The following is a 13,018-nucleotide window of genomic DNA, read 5'->3' as shown; positions in this document are numbered from 1 at the left end:
AATGTGGTCATTTTATTCTAATTGTTATTCCTCCATGCTGATTGAACACAGGTATGTGCGAAGCTTTACTGCAGTAATTGTGCTAAAGATGCCATGGATAATGCATCGGACGGTCGGCGATGTAAGTCTACTTGTGCTCACATTGTGCGCACCTCGAGGTATGCCAACATCGTTATCTTTCTAATGTCCGTTTCACACCTATTGGAGCTTTTTATTGATGTTGTACCTGAATACACTGCTTTCTCCTCCTACAGGTTCTCGTCGAGCCTCAAAACCAAGTGTTGGCCCTTGTGCGGGAGTGTCGATGTGATGAAAATAGCCAAAAAATCGAGTGATGCTGTTGACATTTAGGGCTTCCTGGCTTCGGGAAAACAAAGATAAATTAGTCCTTTATGTATATAAGGGGACACAATTCTGCAGTCATATCCAGCCAATGAGTGGATTGATATTTTGATGGTGTTCATTGAGCTATATTCTCTCATATATAGCTTGATGGGGCATTATTATATTCCATTTGTTATAGATGAAGATTACTCAATAAATGGCCATTCAACTTGATCCCTTGTGTCATATGTTGATTGGACAATGTTCCAATTCCCGTCTTTTGGTTACTTGGGAAATCCCTTCACTTTGGACGCATGGCTTTACAAAGTGTGTACATTGGAATGAGTTTGACCCGAATATTGGATTTTAAAATTGTGATATGAAAAACCACAGGGACCTTAGAAGAACAAATCAAAATTGTTGTAATGATGGTCTCATTTTGGCTTAATGAAATACAAGGATTAGGTTCCACCATGAAACGAAGGTATCTATTGTAAGACAACGTATTGTGTTAGTGTTGTGTTTGGCATATGCTTGTTTAGCTAAGTGGATACATTGTCTCCGGATAGATTGTGTTCTTTACAATGTGCATGGAAATAGACAATTCGTTTACTAAGCAACTTGTCATAGTATGCTCTGAATTAAAAGCATGAGTGACAAGCACTACTTGAATCTCATGTGAATGAAACTGTGTTTTGTTAATCAGATCTCCTGTTCATTTTGTGAATATATCTTCATAAGTTGGACAGAATATAACAATGGGCAGTTTGAGTAGTGGTCCTCAATAGATTGGAGGGTGTTGTTCCCGTTTAATGACATGTGTTTGGGAGTAAATTGCATCCCCTTAAACCCGAAATGTGGGTCAATATGTGAGTCTATGAATGGTAATGATATATCCCTAGTTTTGGCAAATAACCTACAATGTGATATTGGGAGTTATAGAAGAAAATAACAAAATAAAGCATAGGTGGTTGTGGAGTGTAGGCTTGTTGCTTGATTAACGACGATTCAGTCTCTTAATGCCAAGTGGTAGGAGAAACAAAGAAATCAAAGAAAATAACAAAAGAAAGCATAGGTTGTTGTGGAGTGTAGCTTTGTTGCTTGATTAATGACGGTTCAGTCTCATACTACCAAATGGTAGGAGAAACAAAGAAATCGATGATAATTTGAAGTAGAATATGTAGACATGTAGAACCAAGATTCCCATTGAAACCGAAGCCATAGCTTGAAAATTGTGTTGTTTGATCGTCTATCTATCTATGAGCTAGCTAGGGGGGGTGATGAGTACGTAGCCTTTAGAGTTCTTATCGGAGAAACACATCTCACAATTTCGAAACATTGTCATAGCGACTAGTCGAACATGCTACCGTTAGTAGAGTAGGCCAAGAGGGAGCTCAAATGTTTTGGCAGTTGGACAACTAGATTTGGCCGATGGGGTGACTCTCTAACTACTAATCGGATGGACACATCTGTTGGTCCTTTACACCCGCACCCCAAGATGGCGCTAAACTCTTAGGCAAGCTATGGTTGGGAATGGCTTCTCACAGGCCGAACCACAATGGATGGTTGCCATAGCACTCACTGGTTCGTATTGCCAAATGCCAATCGCAATGAGAACACTCAAACTAACCACAGTTAGAAATGAACCCTGGTTAAGGTAACCGCAGTTAGAGATGAACCCTGGTTGAGTTAATCACGGTTAAGCGTCTCCGAATTTAACCACAGCTGATGGATGGATGGATGGATGACTCTGAATGCTGCTGCTGCTGCTGCTGCTACCATATATCGCTCATTCATGGTGTGTATGGGCCATGGCCATGGCGCCTCTCCTCAACCTCCCTACGAACCTCTGTCTCTTTCCTCACGTCCGCCATAGCCGCATGCTGCCTCAGCCATGGAGTCTCGAAATTCTTTCTCTCAATTCTCGTACGTTCCTTCTTCGCAAGTATTTCTTGTGTTCTGCATCAATGCAGCCTTTTGCCACCACTTTATCATCTGGTTTGTCTACTGTTCATTCGGCCTTTGATTATTATCCCCCACCTTCAGATCAAGAACAGTGGGATTTCCCAGTTCTTGTTAGATTTATTCAGGATTTGGATGGATCAAAAAGCATTGCTGAAGAAGAAGAGGAGGAAGAAGGACTACCAGATGTGACAACAATTGTTCTGACAGACGAAGAAAAAGAAGTTTCATGTGAAAATGAATATCAGAATGCTTCTTTTGCGGAAGTCGAACCTCAAAAGGATAATCTTTATGATTACATGACTTCGTATATGTCAACAGACGAATGTCAAAACAAACTTTCAAGTGTAGTTTGCAGCCTTAGTTCAGATTCTGACGAGAGCACAAGCTCATCCAAAGAATTAGATCAGGTAAACAGCGTAATTTCAGAGCTTGACAAGAACTTAAGATCATCCTTCGCTATAGAAGAAGGTGAAAGAACTAGAGTTATACCTTCGGCTCAGAAGGGTTTGCATGACATGGAACTTGCTATGAAATACAAGAAGGTTCCTCATAACCTATGGATAACTGTTCTGAAAGCTTTATGCAGAAATGGTGAAGCTCGAACAGCCATTAATCTTCTTAACTGGATAAAAAAACACAGGTTTAAGGTCTTCTATGATGACCTGTTTTCTGTCATTATTGAAGGACTTGGTAAAAATGGCAGATTTTCTGAAGCATTGTCTTTTGCAGATCAGATAGAAGTGAAAGGATATCAGACTTATAATGCATTGATTGAGCTCTGCTGGAAGAAGAAGGAGTATTCTCGGTTACTTATCTTGATAAAGAAGATGAGACAAGAAGGAATGAAACCTGACCGTGTTCTCTATACATTTGCAACTCAAGCGTGTATTAAAACAAAGTTACAAAGTCATGAAATCGTGAAGCTTTATGAATATATGCTTGACGATCAAATACATTTTGATGAAAAACTTTACAATGATGTGACTTATGCCATAGCTGGTTCAGCCGATGCAGAACAAAGCTTACGACTTTTGGAAGATATGAAGAATCACGGTTTCATTCCGAATGCTACAGTCTATACTGTTATCATATTTGCTTTATGCTATTCGGGGAGGATGAATGAAGCACAACATATATTTAAGGAGATGAAAGCTTATGGTCGGACACCAAACCTTAGAACATACAATACATTGATAAGAGGATATGCAAAGAAAGGACAGTTAGATTTAGCAGAAGATGTGATGAGGTCTTATATGGTGGATGCCAAAGTAGAACCGGATGAGCAAACATATAGTATACTCATTGATTATCGAGTAAATGCTGGAGAACTAGAAAAAGCTTGGTCTTTGTTCCAAGAAATGAAAGGCAATGGTTTGCAACCTGATGCGTTTGTGTACGGTAGATTAATGACTGCCTTCAAAGGGGCAGGTCGATGGTTAAGTGCCATGAAAACCTTGAGTAAAATGAAAGAAGAAGGTATTCATCCGAATAGGCATGTTTATAATATTGCCATTGACACATTTGGTAAGCATCGGAAGGCTGAAAAAGCACGTGAAATATTCAAGAAGATGAGGTCTGAGGGCATAGAACCTGATGTAATAACATGGAATTCACTTATAGAATGCCACTTTAGGGCAGGTGAGACGAAGAAAGCATTGCAAACCTTCTCTTCTATGAAATTGGAAGGATGTAAACCGAGCTCCCACACTTATAACATATTGATTGATTACCTAGGGCGCCTTAGGCTCTGGAAAGACCTCAAGAGCATTCTTGATGATATGAAGAACAATGGTTTGGTTGCAAATACCGTTACCTATACTACATTAGTTGATGTGTACGGTCAATCAGGTAGATTTCATGATGCATTCGAGTGTTTGGAGATGATGAGAACTCGATCCACAAAACCTGAAGCAAGTGTGTACTGTGCATTAGCAAATGCATATGCTCGACAGGTATGTAATTTCTTGTACTTTTATGTGATATATCTGTTCAAACTTCCAGAACCTCTGTAGTGTTTGTGTTTGCATGCATCTATGCTGGAGTATTCAGTACTGATCTTCGGCATGAACTATCACCTATGGGAGAAGTGTCAGTATTGGCTTGTTGTTACTTGTTATCACTCTACACCCAAAGTTGGGTGTGGATGATGCAGAGCCATATTCTAATCTTGGGAAGCAATGCCATGGTTTTTGCTTTCTGCAGTTGTTTTTCATTTTCATCACCATGATTGGTGATCAATAGGAATAATGGGATGTTGGGTGGGTGATCAGTTCGGTGCTTGTTATAAGGCTATATCTACTTGTGGGCACCCATTACATGACTAAGGACGTCATTGCTTTTGTTCATGCGAGCATGATGAATTCAATGATCTTTTGCTTTTGGACTTTGCAATTGTAGTTTGTTTCATGCTGCATGTGAATGATCTTTTGACTGTGTTTCTTGTGATTCTTTTTATCTCTCAAAATTCCCCTTTTGTCTGTTCTTGTTTTAGTTTATACAAAACTGGCCTCGTGTGAAGATAATATCTATTTGCCAGTTTGAAGGAGATGTAATTTTTGTTATTGTTTTATGCCATAGACAAGATGACATTGCATTCCCAAAGTAAAGTGAATGAAGCCAATGGTGTCCAGATTAGATGAGCATGACAGTTAGACTCCAGGATCAGTATGTGGTTGGTTGGCTGCCTGAGAGGCACTCTTGAGTACAAAAATTTGAGTGCTGAGGCGGCATTATTTTACTATCTATCATTGTCAGTGAAGAATGATTTGGAAGCTTCCCATATCAATTTCCATTGCAGAGAAACCAAATTTCAGCATAGAGTGCATTCAAGTTTTAGAGGAGGAAATGAAGTGAAAGGAAATATGGCATAAGAAGCTAGCTGATGAGACTGGTTGAACTTGTGGATTCGCTTGTTCATACTTTGTATTTGTACCTGCAGGTGATTGAACACAACAAATCCACACATTCAGCAGGTCTTGTTCGCTAGCTTCTTTCTCAGTCAGCTAAACTAGAGTTAACTTTTTTGTGATTGGGAGCTCACAACAATTCCATGACTCCGTTGAAGAGGATACCCATTGAGGTTGTAATGAGGTTGCCCAATTTATGCCATTCCCTCTTGATGAAGAATCATATCGATATGCATGAAAGAAGACATGTTGGTGATCGGAAAACAAAAAACCTCTGAGGACATGGCTATCAAATGGCAGGAAAGGGGGGCAATGTGGTGTTATGACCTTTGTTGATTTGTAGGAGATTTCATAATTCCTCATCATTTTAAACAATAGTTCATACTTCTTGTCCTGATTAAGTGGGTTCTTAAACTTTCACAGCTGTTGCATTCTCATTCCCTGTCATTTTTTTGGCTATTCAAACGGATTTTAGTTTTGTATGATTGAGAAAGAGGTGAGTGTTTTTAGGTCATTGGTGAATCCATGTAGCATGAGAGCATCATCTAACATTTCTTCATAGTCAAAATATGTTTTGTACTGAAGCTATCCCCTGACAACAGTATGCTATGCGCACGGGTTTTTTATTATCTTGATTCAAAATAAGAAGTTGATTTTCTTTTTAGTCTTTAGAGATAGACCATACTTATAGAATACTTAGCATACAATGTCTATCGTATTTAAAGTATTCTTCAAGTATTCCAACTTCAAAAACAAAATGCTTAGATACATATTTTACAGAAAAAATACATTAAATACTTAGAGCATGTGTAGAATACTTAAAATACGTAGAATACTTGTAAAATACGTTAAATACTTATTAAAATATAAAAAAATATAAAAAGTAATAATTAAAAAAGTTTTAAACTTTTTTGAAAGGTTAAATACTTGCTAAATATGTAGAATACGTAGAATATGTCAAGTTTTTAGATTATGTAGAATACGTGGAAATTTGAAAAATGGCAATTTGAAAACGTAGAATTAGTGTAGAATACTTCAGAGTATTCTAAAATGTATTCAAAATGTAGAATACGTGTTTTTTAACAACTATCAAAATTAAAGAATTGTACTCGAGATTTTTTGTTTACTATTTTCCGTCTCTTCTTTAGAATCAATAGATCAAAGGAACAGTTAGGATTTGTTACCTTAACTCAATAATTCAAAGTTTTCTTTGGTTGGTAAGAATAGCCTTAATGACTTGTGGTTTTCTGTTCATTTGGTCATGTCACAGGGGCTTTGTGAGCAAGCTATGGCTGTCTTCAAAAAAATGGAAGCAGATGGCATTGAGACAAATATAGTGATGTTGAATTCTGTATTAAACTCCTTCAGTGTAGCAGCTAAGCCAGAAGAGGGACTGGCGGTGTTTGAATACATGCATCAGAATGTAAGATCTCTATTAAACAGCCACATTAAAATGTAAAGTGAAGAATTCAACTTACAGAAGATATAGCAATGCAAGGGCTTCCCAAAATTACATAGGTTTGAACAAAGAATTTGATTGTAGGTTCAAGACCTGGTTTTTTCCCAATAGATTAATACACATATGACCAACAAAATTGGTCTACAGATTAGTTACCATTCATAAATGCATGTAACTTTTAAAGGTTGGCAACCCATGCTGTTGTTTGTCTTACCTGAGTTTTCTGCCCTAATCTATGGCCTTCTCAAACATGTCATTTTGTCTTCTCACACCAGTGTGAGCTTGTCTTTTGGTGTCGTACTTACTCAGCTTGATGAAAAGGCCCTTTTTTTTATACATTCATTCTGAACCATGTTAGTTATGAGCCCGATTCCTCACTCATGGGCAGTCGCCCTCGTGAGGTATCTGTTTTGTACCTAACATTTTAACTATGGTACTTTGTGCTATTTCTGTGACCTGTCTCTTACTCTCTCGTTCTAGCTTTTCATTTACTTAAGTTGTCCACTGTAGCCATTGTTTGCATGAACATCCTCTCAAGATCAGTATTGTGCTAATTAGTCATATTCGAATATATGATATATCCAACTCTTTAACAACTAGTTCTGTCGACATTCCATGAAATGGCTTGCAGCCTAGTTCTATGTATATACAACATCCTGCACACAATGCTGGTGTACAAAATGAAAATACCAATAAGCTAGCACATGTTCCTGATGTCACAGTTCTTAATTATAAGCCATTATATTAATATTATCTTTCAAGGAAAGAAACATCGAGTATATTCATGTTTCTGAAAGACTAGTGGTTGATTATTTGGCTAGGGTATTACTCCAGATCTGGTGACATATACAACCCTAATGAAGGGCTTTATCAATGCTGAGAAATTTGATGAGGTATTACTATTTACACAACATTGATATCTGATGTATAACGTATTAAAACATACAATATCATTATAACATTATTTTGTAACAATATGTTGAAAGTTTGTACTTGATTTTGTTGCAGGCTGTATTTACTTATGACAGAATGATACAAGCTGGCCTTACTCCAGATAGAAAAGCGAAGAACTTGCGTCGATTTATTACCAAATATTCTAAAAAGAGTTTTAAGCCACACCTGAAGTGACTAATTGCTCTACTTCTATTGGTTCTTCCATAGGAAGTGACATTGACGAATTGTGCACCTTCAAAGGTATGCCTTTGGTATAATCTTTCCAAAGGATAACCAGTATATATGATTTTACATGTGGCAGATAAATTTATTAGAGGTTTGTTTTCTTCATCTAGATAACAATGACGGAGACCCAGTCAAAATTTCTAGAAGCGCTTGAGGAAATATGGTGATGATCGAATAACTTGCTTTGGTATGATGTGATAGAAACTTGATTCATCAGTGTTCCTTTATGAGCCTCTTGAAACAATGATGATATCGTAAATGCCAGAGAATTCTAATTGAAACCTAATTACAAGGGAAGCAGAAGCTCCTATACTTTCTTCTCATCAGTATATTAAAACTTCCTCTGGAATAGCATAAGCAAGGGAAAGGCAGTAAAGAAAAAAGAGAAAAGAGAAAAGAAGAAGATTGCCAAGAAAAGAGATTAGCAATTACCATAAGCAAGTCTAGTTATGCGGAAGAAGACAGAATTTTAACTGTTGGTGTGAAGAAGAGGTGGTAATCATGAGGAGAGAAAAAAAATTCTTATATATTCTTCTTCGATTTTTTCCTCTTAATAGGGAAATCGAGGAGCAGGAATTGAACTCCCAACCTATGGCTTGCAAAACAGGGGCCGAAGCCATCTGGTCAACACCTTTTCTTTATTGCAATATACCCACAATACAATGACGGAACATCCGAGGTCCTGAGATGGCTAGCCCAAGTCTCTTGGCCTTCTTTTTCGAGGTTGTAATGATCTTCTCATTTGTTTTAATTAAGATTTTCGACGAAATTCATTCAAGTCAGAGTTCTTATTCTTGTACTTGAGAGAGCCTTGTTGTTTGAGTAGTGTCCAGTCTCGACTTTGCAGTTTCGGAAGAGATGAGGTTTGAATCTTTTCAACTACTTTTTCTCCTTTACATTTTTCGTTCACTGTAAATTGGATGAAAAATTTAAGCACATGAAGGCTTCTTTAAGCATCTTTGGATTTTGAGTGTGGACATTCATGTAGTAATTTTGTGGCCATGAGTAAACCCATGTACCTACTAAAACTCATCAAGACCCTCCAACTTAAGTATTAACTTTCCAATGTCAAGCCCCTTCAACATAATGTGGTACACCAATCTTAGCAAGCCAATTATGATCATGTTTATCCTCATGCATTACCAGTAGTAAATGACATCTACAATCAGCACCACAAATACAATACAATGTTGATCATTGATGACAATGATGGTTGGGCGTTCAGGAAGGAAATGGAAATAAGTTTGGTAAACTCGTAAAGTTTCGTCCTAAGCTCTTGTACACAAGCGCATTTGTCATGTTGGAACTACCTTAATCCTTACGTTTGTAGTGGTCGGTACACTACTAGAGAAATGAACTTGTAATATTACATGTGCATTGATTCTTGGTATCACACATCATAGAGGTCAATGCTTACCGACTTTTTCACGTGAAGTAATATTAGGGCTTCTAGTTGTTTTGATTAGTACAATGCCCACTTTCCAATTAGAAATATTATTATCAAATTAACATAAGACATACTAGAAACAAAGATAACATTCAAGATTTTCGAGGAATTGTTTGAGAGAAATTATCTAATAAGTTTGATGTTAGGATCCAAATTTCCTTGAAGTTGACATGGCCTTCACAAAGGCTATATTGTCAAGGATCCCCACGATAACCTACATAACCATTAAATTAGAAGGAATGGTTATGTGAAAGTATTTAAGGTGCATGTGGCATGTGGTTTCATGTGACAAGATCATTGAAATGGTGTTGGCTCATGAGTTTTATCAAACAATACCCAATAGGTCATTGCAAATGAATGTCATGGGTGTGAAGAATTCTCGGAGAAGATTACTTTTAAAAAGTCTAATCTCGTTTGACCTTTGACATTATTTCTAAACCCATTTTTATTCTGTTTACCATCGTTGACTTTGAGATTCATTTGGTGTTTTGCCACTTGTACCTCTTTAGAATGCTCTGCCCTCCTTAGTAAGTCCCACATAAAAAGCATTCTTAAACACACTAGAAAAGTCTAATCTCGTTTGACCTTGGACATTATTTCTAAACCTATTTTTATTCTGTTTACCATCTTTGACTTTGAGATTTCATTTGGTGTTTTACCACTTGTACCTCTTTAGAATGTTCTGCCCTCCTTAGTAAGTTCCACATAAAAAACATTCTTAAACACACCAGAATACATTTACGTCAAATCTTTCATGGTACTAATTAGAAGGAAAAGATTTTGAAAACGTAGTTTCTCATATTTTCGTAAATAAAAATAAATTAATCACTTTGAGAATGGGGTTGCAGACTGAAGTAGTTCAATTATATAATCATGATACAAATAGTGAGACCTCTTTTTCACTTGCAAGTGGCAAGTATTACATTTATTCCATTTGTGATTAGAAAGAACTTCAATCCCAAAGTACTTGAAGCTTTCTACTACTTCAAGTTGCTCATTATTGTACACAATGTCTGGCTTATCCTCATTTTGAGTCTTCATAAGCATAACCTTTTTGTTTTAGTGTTGTTGACACTTTGTTACTACACATGCTCAAGTTTATCAATACACTTAGAAGCTTTTGGGTATCTTGTAAAGTAGTTGTAAAAGCACCACATAACCTTTGTAATAAAAAAGCATGATAGCTACATTTCCAATTGTGACCTTTTCAATGCCTTCCTACTTCAAAAACTTGTCAATGCTACAGAGAGAGGGGAGAAATAGTGTACAAAGCTATATAGTCCTATGTGAAAGAAATACAAGATTTACAATACCCAATTCTATTTGATTGAGGCAAACTATATGATTTGCCTAAGACTAAACATTTGCAAATCATAAAGCCTTTCCAAAGTAGAAATAATTTATGAATATCATAATCTAATAAGTGGGCATGCATGGATAGTAGAATGGGTTAGTAAAGAATGGGAAATCAAAAGGTGCAATAGTTGGTGGTAGATTGTGGTGTAATTCGGTTTGCAATATATCTTCATTTCAAAGCTAAGATATTTATTTGGAGGCTTATGAGGTGGATTACCTCCAACAATTGCTTCATAACAATGGGGTATTGTCAAAGGAAAATGTTTTTTTGCACACTAGAGGACCATAATTGACATCAATTTATTTGGAATTTCCTATATGTGGTGTAAGCTTCCATAAGGGTGCCAAAATCTTCTTACTCTTTGGTGTTTGTGCAAGAAGTTAGGAATAGCTTGTCTACATTTTTTAATGTGTTTGAGGTCATTACATATTCGGGATTATGGCATGATTAATGCTCAATATGGGGTTCAAAAACAAATTTGATGAATAAAACAAATATTGGTATAGCAATTCTCCATGTTAGAGACTTCAAGGGAGTTGGACACTAGAGGAATTAGGGATTTGTAGGCATGCACAACATCGTGTTCACCATTTGCATTAGTAGTTACCTCGTATGACATCTTTGGTTTATGATGTATCCATATATGAGGATGCAATGGGATCCTTGATGGGCTTCTTGGTGGGTTGATAGAAGATTGGATCCCTATCTACTATATCTTTGATTATGGATGGTGGTAGATTTACAACCTAGTTGGTGTTCTAGATTGCCATTTTCTACTAAATGACTTTGTTTGGAGTGGTAATTGGGAGTCTACTTCGGGGTTAACTCTAATGGATGTAGATCCGTAACAAGCATTTGTGTTTTTTCTTAAACATTTTTCAGTAGGAAGATAGTCCTCACCATTTCATATAGTGTTCAATTTCTCATCAAGTTTGGGATTACACTTTTCAAATTTGGCATGTTTTGCCACGTTGCTATCTAAAAACAAAATAAAGTGTATTTGAACAATTTACATAGCTTGACCTAAAGAAAAGATTGAGATTGTTGTTCTTTTTTTTCAAGCTATTGTAGTTTGCATCATAATTGAGATATGTACAATGCGTTCATGTTCGATGGTAGGCTTGGAGTTCAAAGCATATGTATGGAAGTTGATTAAGGGAGTCCTCATGTGACAAATTTGTTTATTGGAGCAAGTCAAAATTCTCTCCTATGTAAAGAATTCTTCTTGCCTACATGGCGCTATAGTGTGCCCCACTGCCCATGTAGTGGTGGCACTACATTGGTTGTAGTAACCATGTAATGTTTTTCTTATGCAAATAACATAATCATGTGGTTGAGAGAGGGAGAGGGAGGATTGGGTTTTTCTTAATCGTTTGTTGACCTATGGAATTGGAAGAAAAATGTATATATCTTTGTATGTGTCAAAGTGAAGAGCTCAATGAGCACATGATTGAACACAAAAACAAAAGGAAAGCACAAGTTTGACCCAATCAACTAGCTCCACCCAAGCAAGGCCAACTAGCCAAGAGGGAGGACAAGACGAAATAAAGCAAGCTCACATAGTGGATGGAATAGAAATCCATTGTCAACTATCTTGTCCGGACGGGCACGAGGCTTTGGTCTGGTGGGGTGTGCAATGATGGGCAAACGGATCAACACGAAGAAATTGCCCAATTCTTCGAACAAACCCTTTTTTATTTCAGTTACAAGATCTAGATACAGATAGATTTAGTGATAGATGTAGGTAGAAGTAGGAATCGGCAACAATTTGGTTTCAACTTAACCGGTTTGGGAGCTTTCAAACTTGAATCGAAACTGAAATTACTTTAGACAAACTTGATTAAGCCTTAACTAGTTTGGTAACTGGTTTATCCCAAAATAGTTTCGGTATCGGCTTTGGCCATCCTGAACCATTTAAAACGGTTCAACGGCTCGGTTCAGGCTTGAGCCGAGCCCGTTGCCTGACTTCTAGCTAGAAGTAGTGATGGTAGGTTTAGAGTATTTATGAGGCCTACCCCTTAACAATTTTTTTTTATTTACAGGATGTACCCCTCCCTAAGGAAAAGGTGAACTTTGAAGCAGTAATTCAGTCCTCCTCTGAGTTTTTGCTTCCCTTCCAGAAATGCCCGCCTCAACACTGCAAGCACAATCTATGCATCCATCCTCCTCCTGTCTTTCTTTATAACCCCACCTTCTCTCTTCTCTTCGCCCAATTCTCCTTATTGGGCGATTCTTCTTCCTTTCGCCATAGCCATAGCCATAGCCATAGCAATCTCTCTCTCTCTCTCTCTCTCCTTCAAACTTCCATTTTATTCGATTTCCCCCTTGCTTTCCTTCAGATACTCCTTCGCTCGCCCACATCAGGCATTGTGTTGTTACAT

At 37.2% G+C, this 13,018-nt stretch overlaps 1 protein-coding gene across 1 annotated transcript in view; it reads left to right on the top strand.

Annotated features, from left to right (window-relative positions):
• The window catches only part of LOC147849427 (uncharacterized), a 34,232-nt gene extending 25,621 nt beyond the window's left edge, over positions 1–8,611 (top strand). The window contains exons 3-10 of the mRNA XM_087337536.1: positions 52–158; positions 255–349; positions 718–808; positions 2,129–4,241; positions 6,466–6,618; positions 7,476–7,547; positions 7,663–7,848; positions 7,944–8,611. Coding sequence (XP_087193662.1) covers positions 52–158; positions 255–349; positions 718–808; positions 2,129–4,241; positions 6,466–6,618; positions 7,476–7,547; positions 7,663–7,782 — 2,751 coding nt within the window. The 3' untranslated portion in view covers positions 7,783–7,848; positions 7,944–8,611. The remainder of the gene's footprint in view (positions 1–51; positions 159–254; positions 350–717; positions 809–2,128; positions 4,242–6,465; positions 6,619–7,475; positions 7,548–7,662; positions 7,849–7,943) is intronic.
• Positions 8,612–13,018: the final 4,407 nt, after the last annotated feature.

This window comes from Azolla caroliniana, unplaced genomic scaffold (assembly GCF_043228905.1).
Source record: "Azolla caroliniana isolate FFs.n. ecotype wild unplaced genomic scaffold, voAzoCaro1.0.p SCAF_67, whole genome shotgun sequence".
NCBI lineage: Eukaryota > Viridiplantae > Streptophyta > Polypodiopsida > Salviniales > Salviniaceae > Azolla > Azolla caroliniana.
This window is presented reverse-complemented; position numbering and strand designations above follow the sequence as displayed.